Source organism: Chelonia mydas, chromosome 9 (genome assembly GCF_015237465.2).
Source record: "Chelonia mydas isolate rCheMyd1 chromosome 9, rCheMyd1.pri.v2, whole genome shotgun sequence".
Classification (NCBI taxonomy): domain Eukaryota; kingdom Metazoa; phylum Chordata; order Testudines; family Cheloniidae; genus Chelonia; species Chelonia mydas.
The window spans coordinates 54,567,089-54,585,989 of NC_057855.1; the positions used below are offsets into that span (position 1 = coordinate 54,567,089).

The 18,901-nt window shown below is 45.5% G+C and overlaps 1 protein-coding gene across 19 annotated transcripts in view; it reads right to left on the minus strand.

Moving 5' to 3' along the window:
* SEPTIN2 (septin 2) overlaps window positions 1–18,901 on the minus strand; it is a 53,351-nt gene that overhangs the window by 5,198 nt on the left and 29,252 nt on the right. For 15 of the 19 annotated variants that reach the window (XR_006283774.1, XM_043522482.1, XM_027829604.3 and 12 more), the window contains 2 exons: window positions 13,055–13,112; window positions 8,089–8,201 (listed from right to left, as the gene is read on the minus strand). Coding sequence is in view for 18 of the 19 variants with exons in the window: in XM_043522482.1 (XP_043378417.1) it covers window positions 8,097–8,201; window positions 13,055–13,112 (163 nt within the window). In the remaining variant the exon portion in view is untranslated. Of the gene's footprint in view, window positions 1–5,873; window positions 6,462–8,088; window positions 8,202–13,054; window positions 13,113–16,113; window positions 16,507–18,901 lie in introns of those variants that run through there. The other 4 variants (XM_043522478.1, XM_043522477.1, XM_043522473.1 and 1 more) reach the window with 3 other exon arrangements.

An 18,901-nucleotide genomic window follows, 5' to 3' on the forward strand; every position in this document is an offset into this window, starting at 1 on the left:
TAATAAGTTAACCATTTAAACGATTAAAATTATATTGTTTAATTAAAGTGAAAAAGGGACCTGGGCCACTCCGGCTGGCGGTTAATGGTTAGGCTGGGTTAACTGGTAAGACTAATGCTTACTGTTTAACATTTTACATCCCTACTATGAATGTTCTCTAGAGGTTTCTCAACATTTGAAGTGAGGCCCGTACCCTGAGATATTATCTCGTAGACCACCTTCCCTTCTGTTCATGATCATGCAGACCACCTCAGAGAACAGAGCATCATTTTTTTATTCCCCCCCCCCCAAGAGAAGAATACACCCATGACAGCCAACCAAATAACCAAGCAGAATGGGAACCAGGACATTGTCTCAGTGTTTTAACACCCTTTCTGAAGGGGACAAAAACCTGTATTCTGGTGCATCTCTAGATTAAATAATTTCTAAGGGAGAGGGATGATAGATTTGATCACTTCAAGTCCCAGATTCAAGAGCTCTATATCTGTTCTAGATACAGACAACGGATTTCAGGATAAAAGAGCCCTGAGGCAGCCAATCTTCTGTGACACAACATGTCACCCATCATGCCTCCCTTTCTCAAGGGAGCAGCTACCACCCTCATCAGCATCATGAAGATAAAGCTGATGTCCATGTGATTGAGAGGGCCCAGTACTACAGGTGGAGAGCCTCCAAACAATCCTCATTCAATTTTCAGATGCTAATTAGCAATAGACCTGTGCAATCAAGTATCATGAATTGTCAAAATCAGATGCTGTCCTGAATCAACTACTAGAATTAACCACATCTGGATATTCATACTACCCCCATCACTGAGACTGCATTAAAGCAAGGACATGACGTTTTGTTCCCTCATCTCCATTTTTCAGTCAAATAATTGTTTTTAATGTTATTGTAGAATGGATACCTCAAAATGAGCTGTAACATTTTCCTCCAACCTATGCTGGCAGCAAGTTACATAGCCATGGGGCACTTGCCAAGAAAGTGTGGTCTCCTGCACTCATGAGTCTCAATCTTGAGGCTGGTAATTCAACTTTCCAGTAGAAAGAATATTTGGGGGATCACGCCTATCTGGGATAAAGTGGTCCCTCTGCTAATTTGAGCCAAACCCATGGAAGGCTTTGAAGACAAGGACAAAACACTTTGGATTTGATGCGCTATTTGATGAGGAGCAAGCATAGTGAGAGGAGCATAAGGGCAATTGTACTCTCAGCAGCTCATGATGCTTGTCAACTGGGCCGCTATATTGGGACCAGCTGGAGATTTTTACATGGTAGGAGTGTATTCCTCAACAATTTGAGAAAAGATTTGAGTCTGACCAGTTGTTAATAGACTTTAGGAAAGCATTTTAAAAAGTTGTATATATATACACACACACACACACATTCATCCAATAGCCTCTGAGCTGCAATGAAGCAATTTGGAATGCCTGACAAAATTATTAGGATGATACAACTGTGTTTGCAACTGAAAAAGTAGACTGTGAAATCTCTTCCCCATTTGACATCAACACTGGACTAAGGTGGGGAGATACACTATCCCCAGGACTTTTTAATGTGACTATTGAAATAGTGGTGCAATCACTGAAATTCTCAGAATGGGGGTGAATTTAAATGGCCTGACAAACTTTTTGGATACACTGACCTGGGCTACCCAAGGGTATGTCTACACTACGAAATTAGGTCAAATTTATAGAAGTCGGTTTTGTAGAAAGCATTTTTATACAGTCGATTGTGTGTGTCCCACACAAATGCTCGAAGTGCATGTAGTCGGCGGAGTGCGTCCACAGTACCGAGGCAACGGTCGACTTCCGGAACATCGCACTGTGGCTAGCTATCCCACAGTTCCCGCAGTCTCTGCCGCCCATTTGAATTCTGGGTAGAAATCCCAGTGCCTGATGGGGCTAAAACATTGTCGTGGGTGGTTCTGGGTACATATTGTCAGGCCCCCCTTCCCTCCCTCCTTCCATGAAAGCAAGGGCAGACAATTGTTTTGCGCCTTTTTTCTTGAGTTACCTGTGCAGACGCCATACCACAGCAAACACGGAGCCCGCTCAGCTAACCGTCACTGTATGTCTCCTGGATGCTGGCAGATGTGGTACTGCATTGCTACACAGCAGCATTTTATTGCCTTTTGGCAACAGACGGTGCAGTATGACTGGTAGCAGTCGTCGACGTAGTCCTGGGTGCTCTTTTAACTGACCTCAATGAGGTCAGGGGTGCCTGGGCAAACATGGGAATGACTCAGCCAGGTCATTTCCCTTTAAGTTTCGTCTCATGGCGATTGAGTCATACCGGCAGTGCACTGTCTTTTAATCAGCAGCCAGCAGAAGATAGAATCACAGAATCATAGAATATCCGGGTTGGAAGGGACCCCAGGAGGTCATCTAGTCCAACCCCCTGCTCAAAGCAGGACCAATCCCCAATCAAATCATCCCAGCCAGGGCTTTGTCAAGCCTGACCTTAAAAACTTCCAAGGAAGGAGATTCTACCACCTCCCTAGGTAACGCATTCCAGTGTTTCACCACCCTCCTAGTGAAAAAGTTTTTCCTAATATCCAACCTAAACCTCCCTCACTGCAACTTGAGACCATTACTCCTTGTCCTGTCCTCTTCTACCACTGAGAATAGTCTAGAACCATCCTCTCTGGAACCACCTCTCAGGTAGTTGAAAGCAGCTATCAAATCCCCCCTCATTCTTCTCCTCCGTAGACTAAACATTCCCAGTTCCCTCAGCCTCTCCTCATAAGTCATGTGTTCCAGACCCCTAATCATTTTTGTTGCCCTTCGCTGGACTCTCTCCAATTTCTCCACATCCTTCTTGTAGTGTGGGGCCCAAAACTGGACACAGTACTCCAGATGAGGCCTCACCAATGTCGAATAGAGGGGAATGATCACGTGATGACCAGCGGTCATACTGCACCGTCTTCTGCCGAACACCCCGGAGACGACGATGGCTAGCAGTCGTACTGCACAGTCTGCTGCCAGCAAGATGTATAAAGATAGATGAAGTGGCTCAAAACAAGAAATAGACCAGATTTGTTTTGTATTCATTTTCTCCTCCCTCCATCCGTGAAATCAACAGCCTGCTAAACCCAGTTTTGAGTTCTATCCTTGAGGGGGCCATTCTGTTTCTCGCAAAGCCACCCCCTTTGTTGATTTTAATTCCCTGTAAGCCAACCCTATAAGCCATGTCATCAGTCACCCCTCCCTCCATCAGGACAACGGCAGACAATCGTTCTGCGTCTTTTTTCTGTGCAGACACCATACCACGGCAAGCATGGAGCCCACTTAGATCACTCTGGCAATTAGGAGCACATTAAACACCACACGCATTATCCAGCAGCATATGCGGCACCAGAACCTGGCAAAGCAAAACCGGGCGAGTAGGCGACGTCAGCGCGGTGACAAGAGTGATGAGGACATGGACGCAGACTTCTCTGAAAGCATGGGCCCTGCCAATGCATGCATCATGGTGCTAATGGGGCAGGTTCATGCGGTGGAACGCCAATTCTGGGCTTGGGAAACAAGCACAGACTGGTGGGACCGCATAGTGTTGTGGGTCTGGGACGATTCCCAGTGGCTGCGAAACTTTTGCATGCATAAGGGCACTTTCATGGAACTTTGTGACTTGCTTTCCCCTGCCCTGAGGCGCAAGAATACCAAAATGAGAGCAGCCCTCACAGTTGAGAAGCGAGTGGCAATAGCCCTGTGGAAGCTTGCAATGCCAGACAGCTACCAGTCAGACGGAAATCAATTTGGAGTGGGCAAATCTACTGTGGGGGCTGCTGCGATGCAAGTAGCCAACACAATCAAAGATCTGCTGATAAAGGGTAGTGACCCTGGGAAATCTGCAGGTCATAGTGGATGGCTTTGCTGCAATGGGATTCCCTAACTGTGGTGGGGCCTTAGATGGAACCCATATCCCCATCTTGCGACTGGAGCACCAAGCCGGCAAGTACATAAACTGCAAGGGGTACTTTTCAATAGTGCTGCAAGCACTGGTGGATCACAAGGGACGTTTCACCAACATCAACGTGGGATGGCCGGGAAAGGTACATGATGCTTGCATCTTCAGGAACTCTGGTCTGTTTCAAAAGCTGCAGGAAGGGACTTTATTTCCAGGCCAGAAAATAACCGTTGGGGATGTTGAAATGCCTATAGTTATCTTTGGGGACCCAGCCTGCCCCTTAATGCCATGGCTCATGAAGCCGTACACAGGCAGCCTGGACAGTAGTCAGGAGCTGTTCAACTACAGGCTGAACAAGTGCAGAATGGTGGTAGAATGTGCATTTGAAAGCGAGCTGGCGCAGTTTACTGACATGGTTAGACCTCAGCGAAACCAATATTCCCACTGTTATTACTGCTTGCTGTGCACTCCACAATATCTGTGAGAGTAAGGGGGAGACGTTTATGGCGGGGTGGGAGGTTGAGGCTAATCGCCTGGCTGCTGGTTACGCACAGCCAGACACCAGGGCAGTTAGAAGAGCACAGGAGGGCGTGGTGCGCATCAGAGAAGCTTTTAAAACCAGTTTCATGACTGGCCAGGCTACAGTGTGAAAGTTCTGTTTGTTTCTCCTTGATGAAAACCCTCGCCCCTTGGTTCACTGTACTTCCCTGTAAGCTAACCACCCTCCCCTCATCCCTTCGATCACCACTTGCAGAGGCAATAAAGTCACTGTTGCTTCACATTCATGCATTCTTTATTAATTCATCACACAAATAGGGGGATAACTGCCAAGGTAGTCCAGGAGGGGTGGTGGAGGAGGGAAGGATAAGGCCACACAGCACTTTAAAAGTTTAAAAGTTTAAAACTTATTGAATGCCAGCCTTCTGTTGCTTGGGAAATCCTCTAGGGTGGAGTGGCTGGGTGGCCGGAGGCCCCCCCATCGCATTCTTGGGTATCTGGGTGAGGAGGCTATGGAACTTGGGGAGGAGGGCGGCTGGTTACACAGGGGCTGTAGCGGCGGTCTGTGCTCCTGCTGCCTTTCCTACAGCTCAACCATATACTGGAGCATATTAGTTTGATCCTCCAGCAGCCTCACCATTGAATCCTGCCTCCTCTCATCACGCTGCTGCCACCTTTCAGCTTCAGCCCTCTCTTCAGCCCGCCACCTCTCCTTCCGGTCATTTTGTGCTTTCCTGCACTCTGACAAGGTCTGCCTCCATGCATTCCTCTGTGCTCTGTCAGTGTGGGAGGACAGCATGAGCTCAGAACATTTCATCACGAGTGTGGTTTTTTTGCCTTCTAATCTTCGCTAGCCTCTGGGAAGGAAAAGAAGATCCTGTGATCCTTGAAACACATGCAGTTGGTGGAGAAAAAAAAAGGGACAGTGGTATTTAAAAAAACATTTTATAGAACAATGGGTACACTCTTTCATGGTAAAACCTTGCTGTTAACATTACATACATCGTTCCAAGGTCGCATTTTGCCTCCCCCAAGCGCGTGGCTAGCCCCTACACCCTCCCCATGGCTAACAGCGGGGAACATTTCTGTTCAGCCACAGGCAAACAGCCCAGCAGTAACGGGCACCTCTGAATGTCCCCTTAAGAAAAGCACCCTATTTCAACCCGGTGACCATGAATGATATCACTCTCCTGAGGATAACACAGAGAGATAAAGAACGGATGTTGTTTGAACGCCAGCAAACATACACTGCAATGCTTCGTTCTACAATGATTCCCGAGTACGTGCTACTGGCCTGGAGTGGTAAAGTGTCCTGCCATGGTGGACGGAATAAGGCTGCCCTCCCCAGAAACCTTTTGCAAAGGCATTGGGAGTACATCCAGGAGAGCCGCGAATGCCAGGGAACATTATCATCATTAAACATGCTTGCTTTTAAACCATGTATACTATTTTAAAAGGTACACTCACCAGAGGTCCCTTCTCTGCCTGGCGGCTCCGGGAGGCAGCCTTGGGTGGGTTCAGGGGGTACTGGCTCCAGGTCCAGGGTGAAAAACAGTTCCTGGCTGCTGGGAAAACTGGTTTCTCCGCTTGCTTGCTGTGAGCTATCTTTCTCGTCCCCAAAACCTGCTTCCGTGTTGCCTTCATGTCCATTGAAGGAGTCAAACAACACAGCTGGCGTAGTGGTGGCTGAACCCCTAAAATGGCATGCAGCTCATCATAGAAGCAGCACGTTTTGGGCTCTGACCGGGAGCGGCTGTTTGCCTCTCTGGTTTTCTGGTAGGCTTGCCTCAGCTCCTTAAGTTTCATGCGGCACTGCTTCGGGTCCCTGTTATGGCCTCTGTCCTTCATGCCCTGGGAGATTTTGACAAATGTTTTGGCATTTCGAAAACTGGAACGGAGTTCTGATAGCACGGATTCCTCTCCCCAAACAGCGATCAGATTCCGTACCTCCCGTTCAGTCCATGCTGGAGCTCTTTTGCGATTCTGGGACTCCATCATGGTCACCTCTACTGATGAGCTCTGTATGGTCACCTGCAGCTTGCCACGCTGGCCAAACTGGAAATTGAAATTCAAAAGTTCGCGGGCCTTTTCCTGTCTACCTGGCCAGTGCATCTGAGTTGAGAGTGCTGTCCAGAGTGGTCACAATGGAGCACTCTGGGATAGCTCCCGGAGGCCAATACCGTCTAATTGTGTCCACAGTATCCCAAATTCGACCCAGCAAGGCCAATTTCAGTGCTAATCCCCTTGTCGGGGGTGGAGTAAGGAAATCGATTTTAAGAGCCCTTTAAGTCGAAAAAAAGGGCTTCATGTGGACGGGTACAGAGTTAAATCGATTTAACGCTGCTAAATTCGACCTCAACTCCTAGTGTAGACCAGGGCCAAAAGACAGAAGGTACAAAGGATTGGAGACTTGAAGGATGTGGCAAGAAAAATGGGACTTTAGACCAAATATATGGTTGTAAAATGATAATCTTGGACAAGCTTACTTAGCAATTGATAAACAAGTTAGATGGTAATTAATGCTCCTAGGCATTTAAACTAACAGTTAGGTGAGGGAGGAAACAGAAGTCATGATTACAGAGGGGAAATGCCTGTTACATTTCTCTACATGGAATTTTTTCAGCTTGCAACAACAAAGACCAAGCATCAGATCTGAGGCCATTGTAAGGCCTATTGTTTTATATGGACGTGAGAGACGCAGGCACTTACTAAGAAGGAAGAAAGACAGCTTATAAATACCTTCAAAAATACAGGGTTGAGATGAAGTTTTTGGCTATTAAGGCCAAAAGAAGATATAACAGGGAATTGCAGGAGGTCTATGGAGAAGCAAGTATAATAGTAGTGAAACCCTGAGGACTCCAATGGGCAGGACATGTAATTAGGATGACGGAAGACAGACCAACTAAGCATCTCTTGTAAGGACATAGTTGTGGTGTCTGACCAAAGAGAAGATGGAGGAAAAAAAATTTAAGCGCTCTTAATGTGAATTACCATCAATGGGAAAAAAATATGCACTTGACAGAAAGATGTGGGGAAGAACAGCCTGGCCAAGGATTTCAATGGTCTACACAGTCAGGGAGGAGGAGGAGGAGATGTGTATTAAATAATTATTTATCCATAAAAATTCTTACTTGTCCTAAGAAAGCAGAAGAATGGGTTAGACAAAGTAGACAAAGTTTGAATGAATCTTTTCAGATAGCTATTTAAAATACATACTAAAATGCATTGCTTTAAGTTCACTGTCACCATTCTTTAATTGTCTTAGTAAAATTGTCAGAACTGTTTGCCAGATGGAAGCTATCCCCACTATTAGAACAGGAGCACATGACTGTGTTCTCAAGACAAAGCTCAAAACAGAAATTAAGAACTGAATACAGTTCTCTACATTTTTCTGGAAATTGAAAGTTACGTTTGAAAAAATGAAATCAAGTTTTCATAATACCTTTTTCAATCAGAGCATCAATATTCAATTAAGTAAGTTTAAATATGCTTATTTGGTCCTCAAGGTACTGAGTCACTTCACTTAAAAAAACACTTGTGTGAATATTTAAAAATGTAACATGAAATGGACTGAGCCTCTTAAACAATCTCAGGTCAACCGATTGATTTTCCAATGCCTTGAAACATTTACTATGGACAATTTATTTTTCTTATTGCAATTATAATCAAATGAAGGTCTTACCAAAGAATTTATACATGGTGTCCAGGAACTGCACTGCTGTCTCCCTCACCACCTTGCATCCGCATTTGCATCTGAGCCTGCATCCTTGCAATCATCTCTTGCATGCGACGAAGCTGGAAAAGACAAATAGTACAGAAAAAGCCCTTTAGCCCTCTCTCCTAAGCAAGTGGTTCTTCACTGCCACAATGGATTGTTTCCTATTCAATGACAACTAATTTTGATCTTCACTAATACTTTTTTGATGGTTAGTTGTAACATAAAAAAAAAATATTGCTTTTCTTCACTCACAAAAATATGTAAGTAATTTACTGATCAAAACAACAGGCATCACTTTTGATATTTGGCACCAGTTTTCTAAGTGTGTCTCAGCAGAAGCTTCTACTTCCTCCATTTCCTTTTGGTGTTATTTTCTTAGTTACAGCAATACATTAAAATGGATTGTGTGTGGTGGTGTTGGAGAGCTGAATTAAACTACAGTATTTACAGTCACTGAAGTTATTAGTAAAGCCCCAGTCTGCAAGCTGACTTATGTCCCCTCCACGCATTCCTTGATCCTTGACAGAAAGAGGCAATACTTGAAGCATTCCAGCTATAGTGAAATAATTCAGACAACTTCTTCTGTGGCAGATAGGGATTGCTGCCAGGAACCCAGTAGTGCTGGTAATCCATCTATCCAGACAAACATATAGGATATTAAAACTAAGAAAAACTTAGATTGGGGTTCTACAAATACAATTCAATAATCCTAAAATGTTTGAGTCTTTAAATGCACAAGTCAGGAAACAACTGTTGAGATTAACCCAACCATATAGCATATATGTAGTCTTCTTAAGTTCTATTTAGGCTACTGAGTGATGCTCTTGATAGATTTAAAATAATGGAGCCAATATTGCTCTAGGAACTTTGGTTTTATTATGCCCTTGCTTTTGTGCATTTAAGTTTTCACCCTTATTGCTGCATTAATAGATTTCTGCAATTTATTTTTTTAATGAAGTTAGCATAATGACCCCAACAACCTTACTCCATCCCAGCCACTCCCCACATTGACAAGCCTGCCACCCCTATGTTAACTACAGTCCTCCTCAAGAGATCATCCCCACTCCAGTGATAAGAGCACCAGTGGAAGGCAGGGGGTTCAGAAGGGGTCTTGTCCTTGTTAAAAGGATACAGTGAAAGGTTTCTGCAATTGTGGGGAGCAAGATGTTTTTCCTGCTGTGAAGGACTACAAGCTCATCTCTAGAATATCAGGGCTGGAAGGGACCTTAGGAGGTCATCTAGTCCAGGAGTCGGCAACCTTTCAGAAGTGGTGTGCCGAGTCTTCATTTATTCACGTTAAGGTTTTGCGTGCCAGTAATACATTTTAACTTTTTTAGAAGGTCTCTCTCTATAAGTCTATATATTATATAACTAAACTATTGTTGTATGTAAAGTAAACAAGGTTTTCAAAATGTTTAAGAAGCTTCATTTAAAATTAAATTAAAATGCTGATCTTATGCTGCTGGCCCTCTCAGTCCGCTGTCAGCCTGGGATTCTGTTCACCTAGGCCAGCAGCAGGCTGAGCGGGGCCTGCGGCCGGGACCCCAGCTGGCAAGGGGCCAGCAGCCAGAACCCAAGACTGGCTGCCAATCTGGGGTTCTGTCCGCCGGCTCCTGTCAGCTAGGATCCCAGCTGCCGGCCCCAGATCCTGGCCCTGCCCACAGAGTGGGTACCTACGTTCTCCCTGGTTCTAGCCCATTCTCCTCCTCTCTCTCTGCACTGAGCTGAGGGTGGGAGTGCACTGACCATAGGGCTGGGGGTGAAGGAGCAGGCTGGGGGTTGGGGTGTATGGTCTGGCCAGGAGCTAGAATGAGGGAGGGGGCTCAGGGTTGGGGCAGGAGGTTTGGGTGTGGAGTGCTTACCAGGGCAGCTCCCATTTGGTGTGAGGGGCGCAGGTGGGAATGTGTGTGTGTGTGGGTGGGTGTGTGTGCAGGAGCACCCATTTGGTGCTCAGGGTGAGAATGTCAGGGGCCCAGGGGTCAGGGCAGGAGGCTGGGGTGTGTGGGGGGTGCTGGAGTCAGAGCTGGGTGTGTGTCGGGGGGTGTAGGGATCAGGGTAGAGGGCTGGGTGTGCTTCCAGCCCCCTGCCCAGAGCAGCTCACGGCAGGGCGCTGGAGGGGATATGCCCTGATTCCACCCCCCTTCCCCAAGACCCTGTCTCCACCTCTTCTCTGCCTCCTCCCTGGAGCAGAGAGTGCTCTGCGACTCCGCTTCTCCCCCTCCCTCGCAAGGGCCATCAGTTGATTGGAGGCAGGGAGGGAGAGGAGGAGGAGGAGAGGCAGGAACACAGCACACCGGGGAAGAGGCTGGGGAGGGGGGAGCTTGCCTGCCCTGCAGCAGCAGCCAGCAGGACCAAGCTTCTTCACCCTGCCCCCGTGGGGGGTGGGGGGGGGGGGGCGCACAGAGAAGAGTGGGCTGGGGTGGGCAGGATTTTTAATGGCACGCTGCTGCCTGCTTGGATCCTGGCCTGGGTTCGGCAGCTAGCTGAGTGGGGCTGGTGGCTGGGACCCAGCAGGCAGCAGCATACCATTAAGGGGGAAAAAAAAAAAAAAAAAAAAAAAAGGCTCATGTGCTGTCTTTGGCATACGTGCCATAGGTTGCCGACCCCTGATCTAGTCCAACCCCCTGCTCAAAGTAGGACCTAATCCCCAACTAAATCATCCCAGCCAGGACTTTGTCAAGCCTGACATAAAAACCTCAAAGGAAGGAGATTCCACCACCTCCCTAGGTAACCCATTCCAGTGCTTTACCACCCTTCTAGTGAAAAGGTTTTTCCTAATATCCAACCTAAACCTCCCCCACTGCAACTTGAGACCATTATTCCTTGTTCTATCATCTGGTACCACTGAGAACAGTCTAGATCAGGGATAGGCAAACTTTTTGGCCAGAGGGCCACATCAGGGCGCAAAACTGTATGGAGGGCTGGGTAGTGAAGGCTGTGCCCCCCAAACAGCCTGGCCCCTGCCCCCCTCCCACTTCCTGCCCCTCTCAGAACCTCCGACCCATACACCCCCCTCTCCTTGTCCCCTGACCACCACCTCCCACCCCTAACTGCCTCCCCCCGGGGCCCCACCCCCCATCCAACACCCCCTGCTCCCTGTCACCTGACTGCCCCCCCCCATCCACACCCCCACCCTCTGACAGGCCCCCAGGGACCCCGCCTGTTATCCAAAACCCCCCCCTCCCCCCCGGTCCCCAGACTGCCCTATCCACACCCCTGCCTCCTGACAGGCCGCCCAGGACTCCCACACACTATCAACCCCCCCCCCCCCCCCCCCCCATTCCTTGCCCCAGAACCTACATCCAACCACCCCCTGCTCTGTCCCCTGACTGCCCCCCGGAATCCCCTGCCCCTTATCCAACCTCCCCCCGTCACCACCCCCTTACCATGCTGCTCAGAGCAGCAGGAGTCTGCAGCCCCCTTGCCTGGACAGAGCAAGCCACACTGCCCGCGTGGCGGTGTCACTACAGGGGAGGGGGAACAGCGAGGGAGGTGCCCTGGCCTAGCCTCCCTGGCCAGGAGCTCAAGGGCCAGGCAGGATGGTCCCGTGGGCCAGATGTGGCCCGCAGGCCGGAGTTTGCCCGCCTCTGGTCTAGTTCCATCCTCTTAGGAACCCCCTTTCCGGTAGTTGAAAGCAGCTATCAAATCCCCCCTCATTCTTCTCTTCTGCAGACCAAACAATCCCAGTTCCCTCAGCCTCTCCTCATAAATCATGTGCTCCAGTCCCCTAATCATTTTTGTTGCCTTCCGCTGGACTCTTTCCAATTTTTTCACATCCTTCTTGTAGCGTGGGGCCCAAAACTGGACACAGTACTCCAGACAAGGCCTCACCAATGTCGAATAGAGGGGAATGCTCACGTCCCTTGATCTGCTGGCAATGCTCCTACTTATACATCCCAAAATGCTGTTAGCCTTCTTGGCAATGAGGGCACACTGTTTACTCATATTGAGCTTCTCATCCACCGTAACCCCTAGGTCCTTTTCTGCAGAACTGCTGCCTAGCCCCTCGGTCCCTAGTCTGTAGCGGTGCATGGGATTCTTCCTTCCTAAGTGCAGGACTCTACACTTGTCCCTGTTGAACTTCATCAGATTAGTGGGGGGAAGTTAGTAATGAAAGGAAGTTATTTGACTGATTATCAGAGTGCATGTTCAAATGCAAATTCTAATTGCAGTATGCAATCTCCTTTTGCTCGTAATGCTGTTCACACTTGTCAACACTGAGTAACAACTATATGCTAAGTGTGAAATTAAACTTTTTGTGAAATTAAACTCACATGGAAAGGTGCCCAATCAAAGTGCTGAAATTCTATAATTACAAGACAAGCTTCTCCCCACTGCCCTGCTATGTGGATAATCCTGGCTTAGCAGAACTGTATCAGAGGCAAGAAGATAATTCAGTGTTAACTGTCCATTCAATAACTTGGTGCCTCAGAATGCTCTGAAGGTGCAGACTGATGTCAGTTGTAGCAGGAATTTTGTAATATGGTCACATCTGCTCCCTATGAATTGGAGTGAGCCCAAGCTCATTTCACAAAGGACTTAAAACAACCAGCAGATGGCAAACTACTTTCTGATCCAAAACAGATATGAGCCGGCAGCCAGGAGATTAAAGGTTCCCAAGGTACAGTCACTACCTTCAGCCATCCAGTCCCCTCCAAGTTGGAATTTTGAAAAAAAAAAAATCAGCTTTGGAATTACCAGAGCGAGCAAGCAAGCAGTTGTGACAATTCTTGAGAGAGAAAGTTTTCATACTCCTGTCACTCACACTACTGAAATTTTGTTTTTTTTAAACAGTTATAACAAAACAAACAAAACCTAAAAACTTCTGCACTGAGACCACAATGAAATATTTAGCCCCAAAGAAAATAATTAAGGAATGAAAAGTGGGCATTTTTGCAATACAAAGCTTGTCTAAGGAAAGCAGTCTTACTTCAGCTTCTTTTTCCAGCAAAATCTGATCTTTATTCACTTCCTCATCTTCAACTTTCCTAAGATTAAAACAAAGAGGCATAAACATTCATCAACGTGTGTGCCTTCTGGTTCATTTACTCAAAGTGGCAGCTTTATATCTGTTCATAGGTAAGGCTAAGATTATGTCACTAAGGTCTTGGAAGTCATGGATTTCATGACTTCTAGAGACCCCTATGACATTTTCTGCTTCAGCCCCAGGCTACCAGGGGAGCCCTCCCCTCCTTCCACAGCAGGGCTTGGGCTCTCATCCCGCATTAGTTTTTTTGGTTTTTACTGACAAAATGAGACTAAAGTCAAGGTCTTCCGTGAATTTTTGTTTATTGCCTGTGATCAGTCCCTGACTTTTACTAAAAATAACTGACAAAAATCTTAATCTTATGACCTCGCAACCGAGAGTCTCATTCTGAACCAGACTTGCATTCTTCTCTCTCACATGCAGTTTCTTTAAATACACACAGGATTTAGGCACTTTCCTCACATCAACTGAAAAACATTTTTCATAAGAATGAACCTTTTTCAGAGCATGTACACCGATTTCCCCCATCCACCTCCCAAAAAAAGAAAAACGAACAAAGAAGCTTAACACAGGCACAAGTGAGGAATGCAGAAGGTTACTTGCTGTGAATTAAGACAGCTGTCATCCTTGATCTATATGCAAGACTCAGTACTATTTTTGAACAGTGTTTAAGTGCAGTAATTGATACAATAAAGATAAAGTTGTGTCCATGCAGGTATTTGATTACCACAACAGAGGTATACTAATATCAAACAAAATTTGTTCACCAGCACCTAAATACAATTTACTAGAGATGCTACAAGTACTCCAGTGTTCTCCTCTGTCCTTCACAAGTTCAACCACCTTATTTTCCAAAACCATGTCAGAGTAGCACAGGTAGACCCATCTCAGAAGAGGTGCTAAGGTTCATATATTGACATGACTGAAGCAAAGCAGAAGTTTAAGATGATGAACAAACTATGAGCATGAGTTCAGAAGTGACATGTTAAAATAACTGGGCAGCAGTTTTGGGTTTTCCCAGAGGCCCACTAGGATCTGTGTCAGGAATTTGGCTGTCCCTGCAGCTAGTACTGTTTCCTATAAGATCAGAGACATGAAATAGAACTAGCATATGCCACAGGTGTGATCAACCATATGAAAAGCCATGCATTACTATCAAGATTTAAGACCAAGCAAAATGTCTTCTCAAAGTACCAAGTGCAAACCTAGAGCTTTTTCAGAAGAAAGAGATCCTTCACAATTCCTCATGGCTTCTAAATACCTTGCCATTTAATTCAGAGCTGAATTTCATGTAGCATATCACTGCCATTCCAATAACCTGGGAATTTTATTTGCATTTACCATTGACTCAGTGGGACCAACACCTTAATTCCTTTACTCTGCTATATATTCCATACATAATTCAGCTTGCTCAATAAGTGGGTGCATTGAGCAATGTATCTGGTAAGACCTGTTACAAAACACATGCAAGCCTGATTAAGTGACTTAAATATGATATAAACCCTAGATATTTTATATGGTGCTCATTGATATACATATCTGAAAGCCTACCAAAATGAGGGCAGGGCAGCATTCTTCCCTTTCTCCACCTATGGGGCAGTCTGAGAGAGACAACAGAATACAGGTTTTTTAAAAGTGCGTATACATCTGTTTGGAGATCTTACTGGGAAAAAGCAAGCTCCAAGCAAATCAGTCTAAGATGTGTTTTGCAGTCATGTGTAGAGGGGTAAGCGGAAGTGGTACAAAGAGCAATATATATTGTTAAGACAGCATCAAATGCTAAACAACCACTAAAAAATAAGCTTATCACCTATGTAGGCTACAGAAGAGTGATGATGCTGTCAACAATCAGCCTGGCTTCAGGAACCAATAGCACTTGCAAAGAAGGTTTAAATTTTAACTATTATGTAAGTAATCCAATGCAAGTTACAAGGGACACTTCAACTTGAAATTTAGCCAATGTCAAGGTGTTAGAAGTAGTTTCAAGTACTACACATGCCCAAGTTTCCCTGCCATTTTTTTCTCCTTTCCCCACTGCAGCGTGAAAGACCCATACAAATTAAAAAATGTTTATTAAAGCTAATGTTAAAAAAATTATATAGTACACAGGTTAAGAAAAGAGAGTGTCTGTACATCTCGGTATAGTGCTTAGATTATCCGCAATACATAGTTTGTTCTAAAAAAAGTCATAAGATACATATAGTGCATAATCAGCAATAACCCAAATTAAGGTGAATAAATTTAACAATACAGTTTAGATTTAGAATCCAAATATTCTGGTACATCACTCATGAAAAGTGTTTGAGAGTTGGTTCCAGAAAGCAAATATAGGAATGAGTGTAGACTGAACCTCAGAAATTGAGCATTTAGGGTAGATTGTCCATTTGGAAAATACAACCCATGAGGAAAGTATTTCAGTTACTTTCCCCACTGCACTTCTCATTGGCACTCCAGCTCATCCCTTCTGGTATTGCCGATGTCTGGTGATGTGTTCATGTCCCTCAACCACCTGATGGCATCCGACACCATGAGTTGCCGCATCAGCCGAGCGTAGCACTGACCAATTCCACATTCTCTCAACACTCGCTCATTACTGGGGTCCCATATGCCCAGGGCTCCGACGATCAGCGTGTCTGTCTGAATCTGGTAACCCTTATCTCTCAAGGCATCGCCCAGAGGGGTGTATTTCTCCATCTTTTGAGTTCTGGCGTTGCGGAAAGCTGGGGTCCTGCTCTCAAAGGGCATTGAGATGTCCATGATGATCTTCTTCTGATCCTCACTGGTGATGACTACGTCAGGTCGCAGTTGGCTGTCGGTTCCGGGATGGTGGAGTTCACGGCAACCTTCTCTATGGGTGGTGGGATGGCTCTGACCAGGCGATCTTGTATGGTGGTGTGTCGCAGCTGCCAGGCTCTGGAATGGGGCTTTCAGCTACACAGGACATGGGGTAGTGTCTCATTGGCATAGCTGCACTTCCTGCATTGCTCATCCCGATTCCCATGGCGGATGGCCCCATTCAATGGGATGCAGTTGAGCCAGGCCCTGTGGATGAACCTCCAGTCAGCAAAGTGGATGAAGCTGCCCCCGGGGAGGAAGTGGTTGCTGGCTTCCCACTTGCATGTCACCTTGAATGCCTTGCCCTGGTCCACCTTCCATTCAGGTTTTCCATGTATTGCCAGCAGATGGCATCTTTCAGCATCCTCTCCAGCATGGTTCTAGCTCTCGGAGCGATGCTAGTGTGGCACAAGGACTCCCAGCTCCTGGTATTCCTCACACCACATCCAGCGGCAGCTGATACACTTCTCTAGTTGTTGCGTAGTGTTGCGGGCATGAGTCCAGAGCGAAGTATGCATATCTAACCATACATTAAGTTTCAGAGTAGCAGCCATGTTAATCTGTATTCCCAAAAAGAAAAGGAGGACTTGTGGCACCTTAGAGACTAACACATTTATTTGAGCATAAGCTTTCGTGAGCTACAGCTCACTTCATTTGGAATGCATCCGATGAAGTGAGCTGTAGCTCACAAAAACTTATGCTCAAATAAATTTGTTAGTCTCTAAGGTGCCACAAGTATTCCATACATTAAGTGTTTACTTTATGCACCTGACAACAAACTGATATTTATTAAAAAGATAGTAATTTGACACCCAACACTTCATAATACTCAAAGTAAGATACAACCCCTAAACTTATAACTAGATAGGAGACAAAAACATCTTTAGTGTAACCTAAACCACAAAACATATTGACTATCCTCATCAATCTGTCAGAGTATCTTGGTGTACACTGCCTATTTCCTGTTTTCAAGACTATGAGGCAGAAAGCTCAGCAGTTTTAACTCTTTTAATCTCCATGAGATTCTGAGCAACACACAATCCCAATTAGACCAGTTCTATATTAAAGCTATATATAGACACCAAGCCCTTGAAACACACTTGCTAGATAACAGGAATCCAGTTCAACCAAAATCCCTTTAAAGACTAGAGAGGGGTTCCAATTTCAAAAAACAAGGTGGCTGAAAACAGAGATTAATAGCTTGCTGGTTTGCCTGGAGAAAGAACTGAACTACTATCATAGAGGGGTTGGAACCCATTTCTATTCTGACCCATTAGGTTCTCTCTCCAGTCTTAACAGCAGGGAAAATCCACTGATGGTTGTGAAAGATTGTCAGCCCTATTAGTGTGATCATGTAACCCTCTAGTGGCTGAAATGTACAAAAGCAGTTTTCAACTTTTTTAAGCCAAGACATACCTGATTAATTTCTACCTGAAACTCAGATCTCCCCCAACTCAAAACAAACATGAATTTTTAATCAAAATGAGAGCAGTCCCTGTCCCCTTCACTCCTGCTGTGAAGGATCTAGCTCTGTTTCTCTAACCCTCTTAACCTGCCAGAGAAAAGGGAACTAGCATATTTAAAGTAGGCATCATCTGTCAACTACTCTGCAATATAGGAAAACCATGCAGTTTGCAGGAGGTAAGATAAAGCGCTTGTAGTGGAACCTCAGGTTTACTGTGTTTTTAAAGAAAAAAAAACACACCTGCCCATACAGTAGAATCTGGTGAGAACATTAAATTCCTTTTCAAAGTAGACTGCCAAGAATGATTTCTAACCCTGGAGGCACTTTCAAGAATATAATATCTTTTGCCTCCATCTCACAGTATTACCACCACCCCGTCCCCTTTCTTTGAGAATGGTAGGGAGAATTTAAAAGAACATAAGGGAAAGAGGGAGAGAACAGAACTCATTCTCCCATTCCTCCCTCTCAGGAAACTACCATGGAAACCCCTTCAGGATGGAGGGCCAAACAGTTGTTGGAGGAAAAAGAAAGCTGTGGTGCGAAAGACTATTGGGAATTCCTCACAGGTAAGGCGTTACAAGTTCTTGATTAGCAAACTAGCATACTAAAGGTAATCACTCCTTATTAAAGGCTTAATCCAGCAAGGTTCTGAGGGAGTTGTACAGCCTACCTGCCAGTGGGCAATGGGTGCTTGTGAGGAAGCCTAAGAGTTTATTAATGGCTGCTGCCACAGCTTCATTTCACATCCAGTGGCTCTACCTGCACCCAACTGAGTCCCAAGGACAGTAAACTAGTTAGAATTCAATTTTTAGTAGTGGGAAGTGTGGTTAACATATACCCAGTTTAACATGCATTCTGAACAGAGAACAACGGATAGAATCTCAAGCTTTAGATCAACTAGAGCTGTTTCTGATCCTTCAGAGTAGTAAAGTGCTACTCTGAAAAGGGATTCTGTACAAAGACAGACCATGGCATTCCATAGGTATCTTTACAATGACTCCAGGATCAACTATTTTCAGTTTACAAGAATCTCTTTCCCCATCCCAGTGAATGCTAGCCTTGCCTCAGAGACAAATTCAGTTCTTTCCTTCTCAAAGACCATGTGATAAATGAAGGGGAGGGGGGTGTAAGCTCCCTTTTATGGACACCCAGCCAGCCAGCCAGCTATAAAGTCCCTCTTGGTGGCTGGTCTCTGCTTGCTTTACCTATAAAGGGTTGTTAAAGTCCTTATTTGGAACTCCCAAATGTGCAAGTAGATCAGAAATGTTTAGAAAGACGCAGTTTGATTTATTTCTGTTTATTTCTTATGGCTAATTGAATCCTCTGTACTAACTCCAGATGCTTTTGTTTGCTTGTAACCTTTAAGCTGAACCCCCAAGAAAGCTATTATGGGTGCTTAATTTTTGAAATTGCTCTTTAAAATGTAGCAAAAGCCTAGGTTCCAAATATATTTTCTTTTTGGTTTTAATAAAATTTACCTTTTTTAAAGA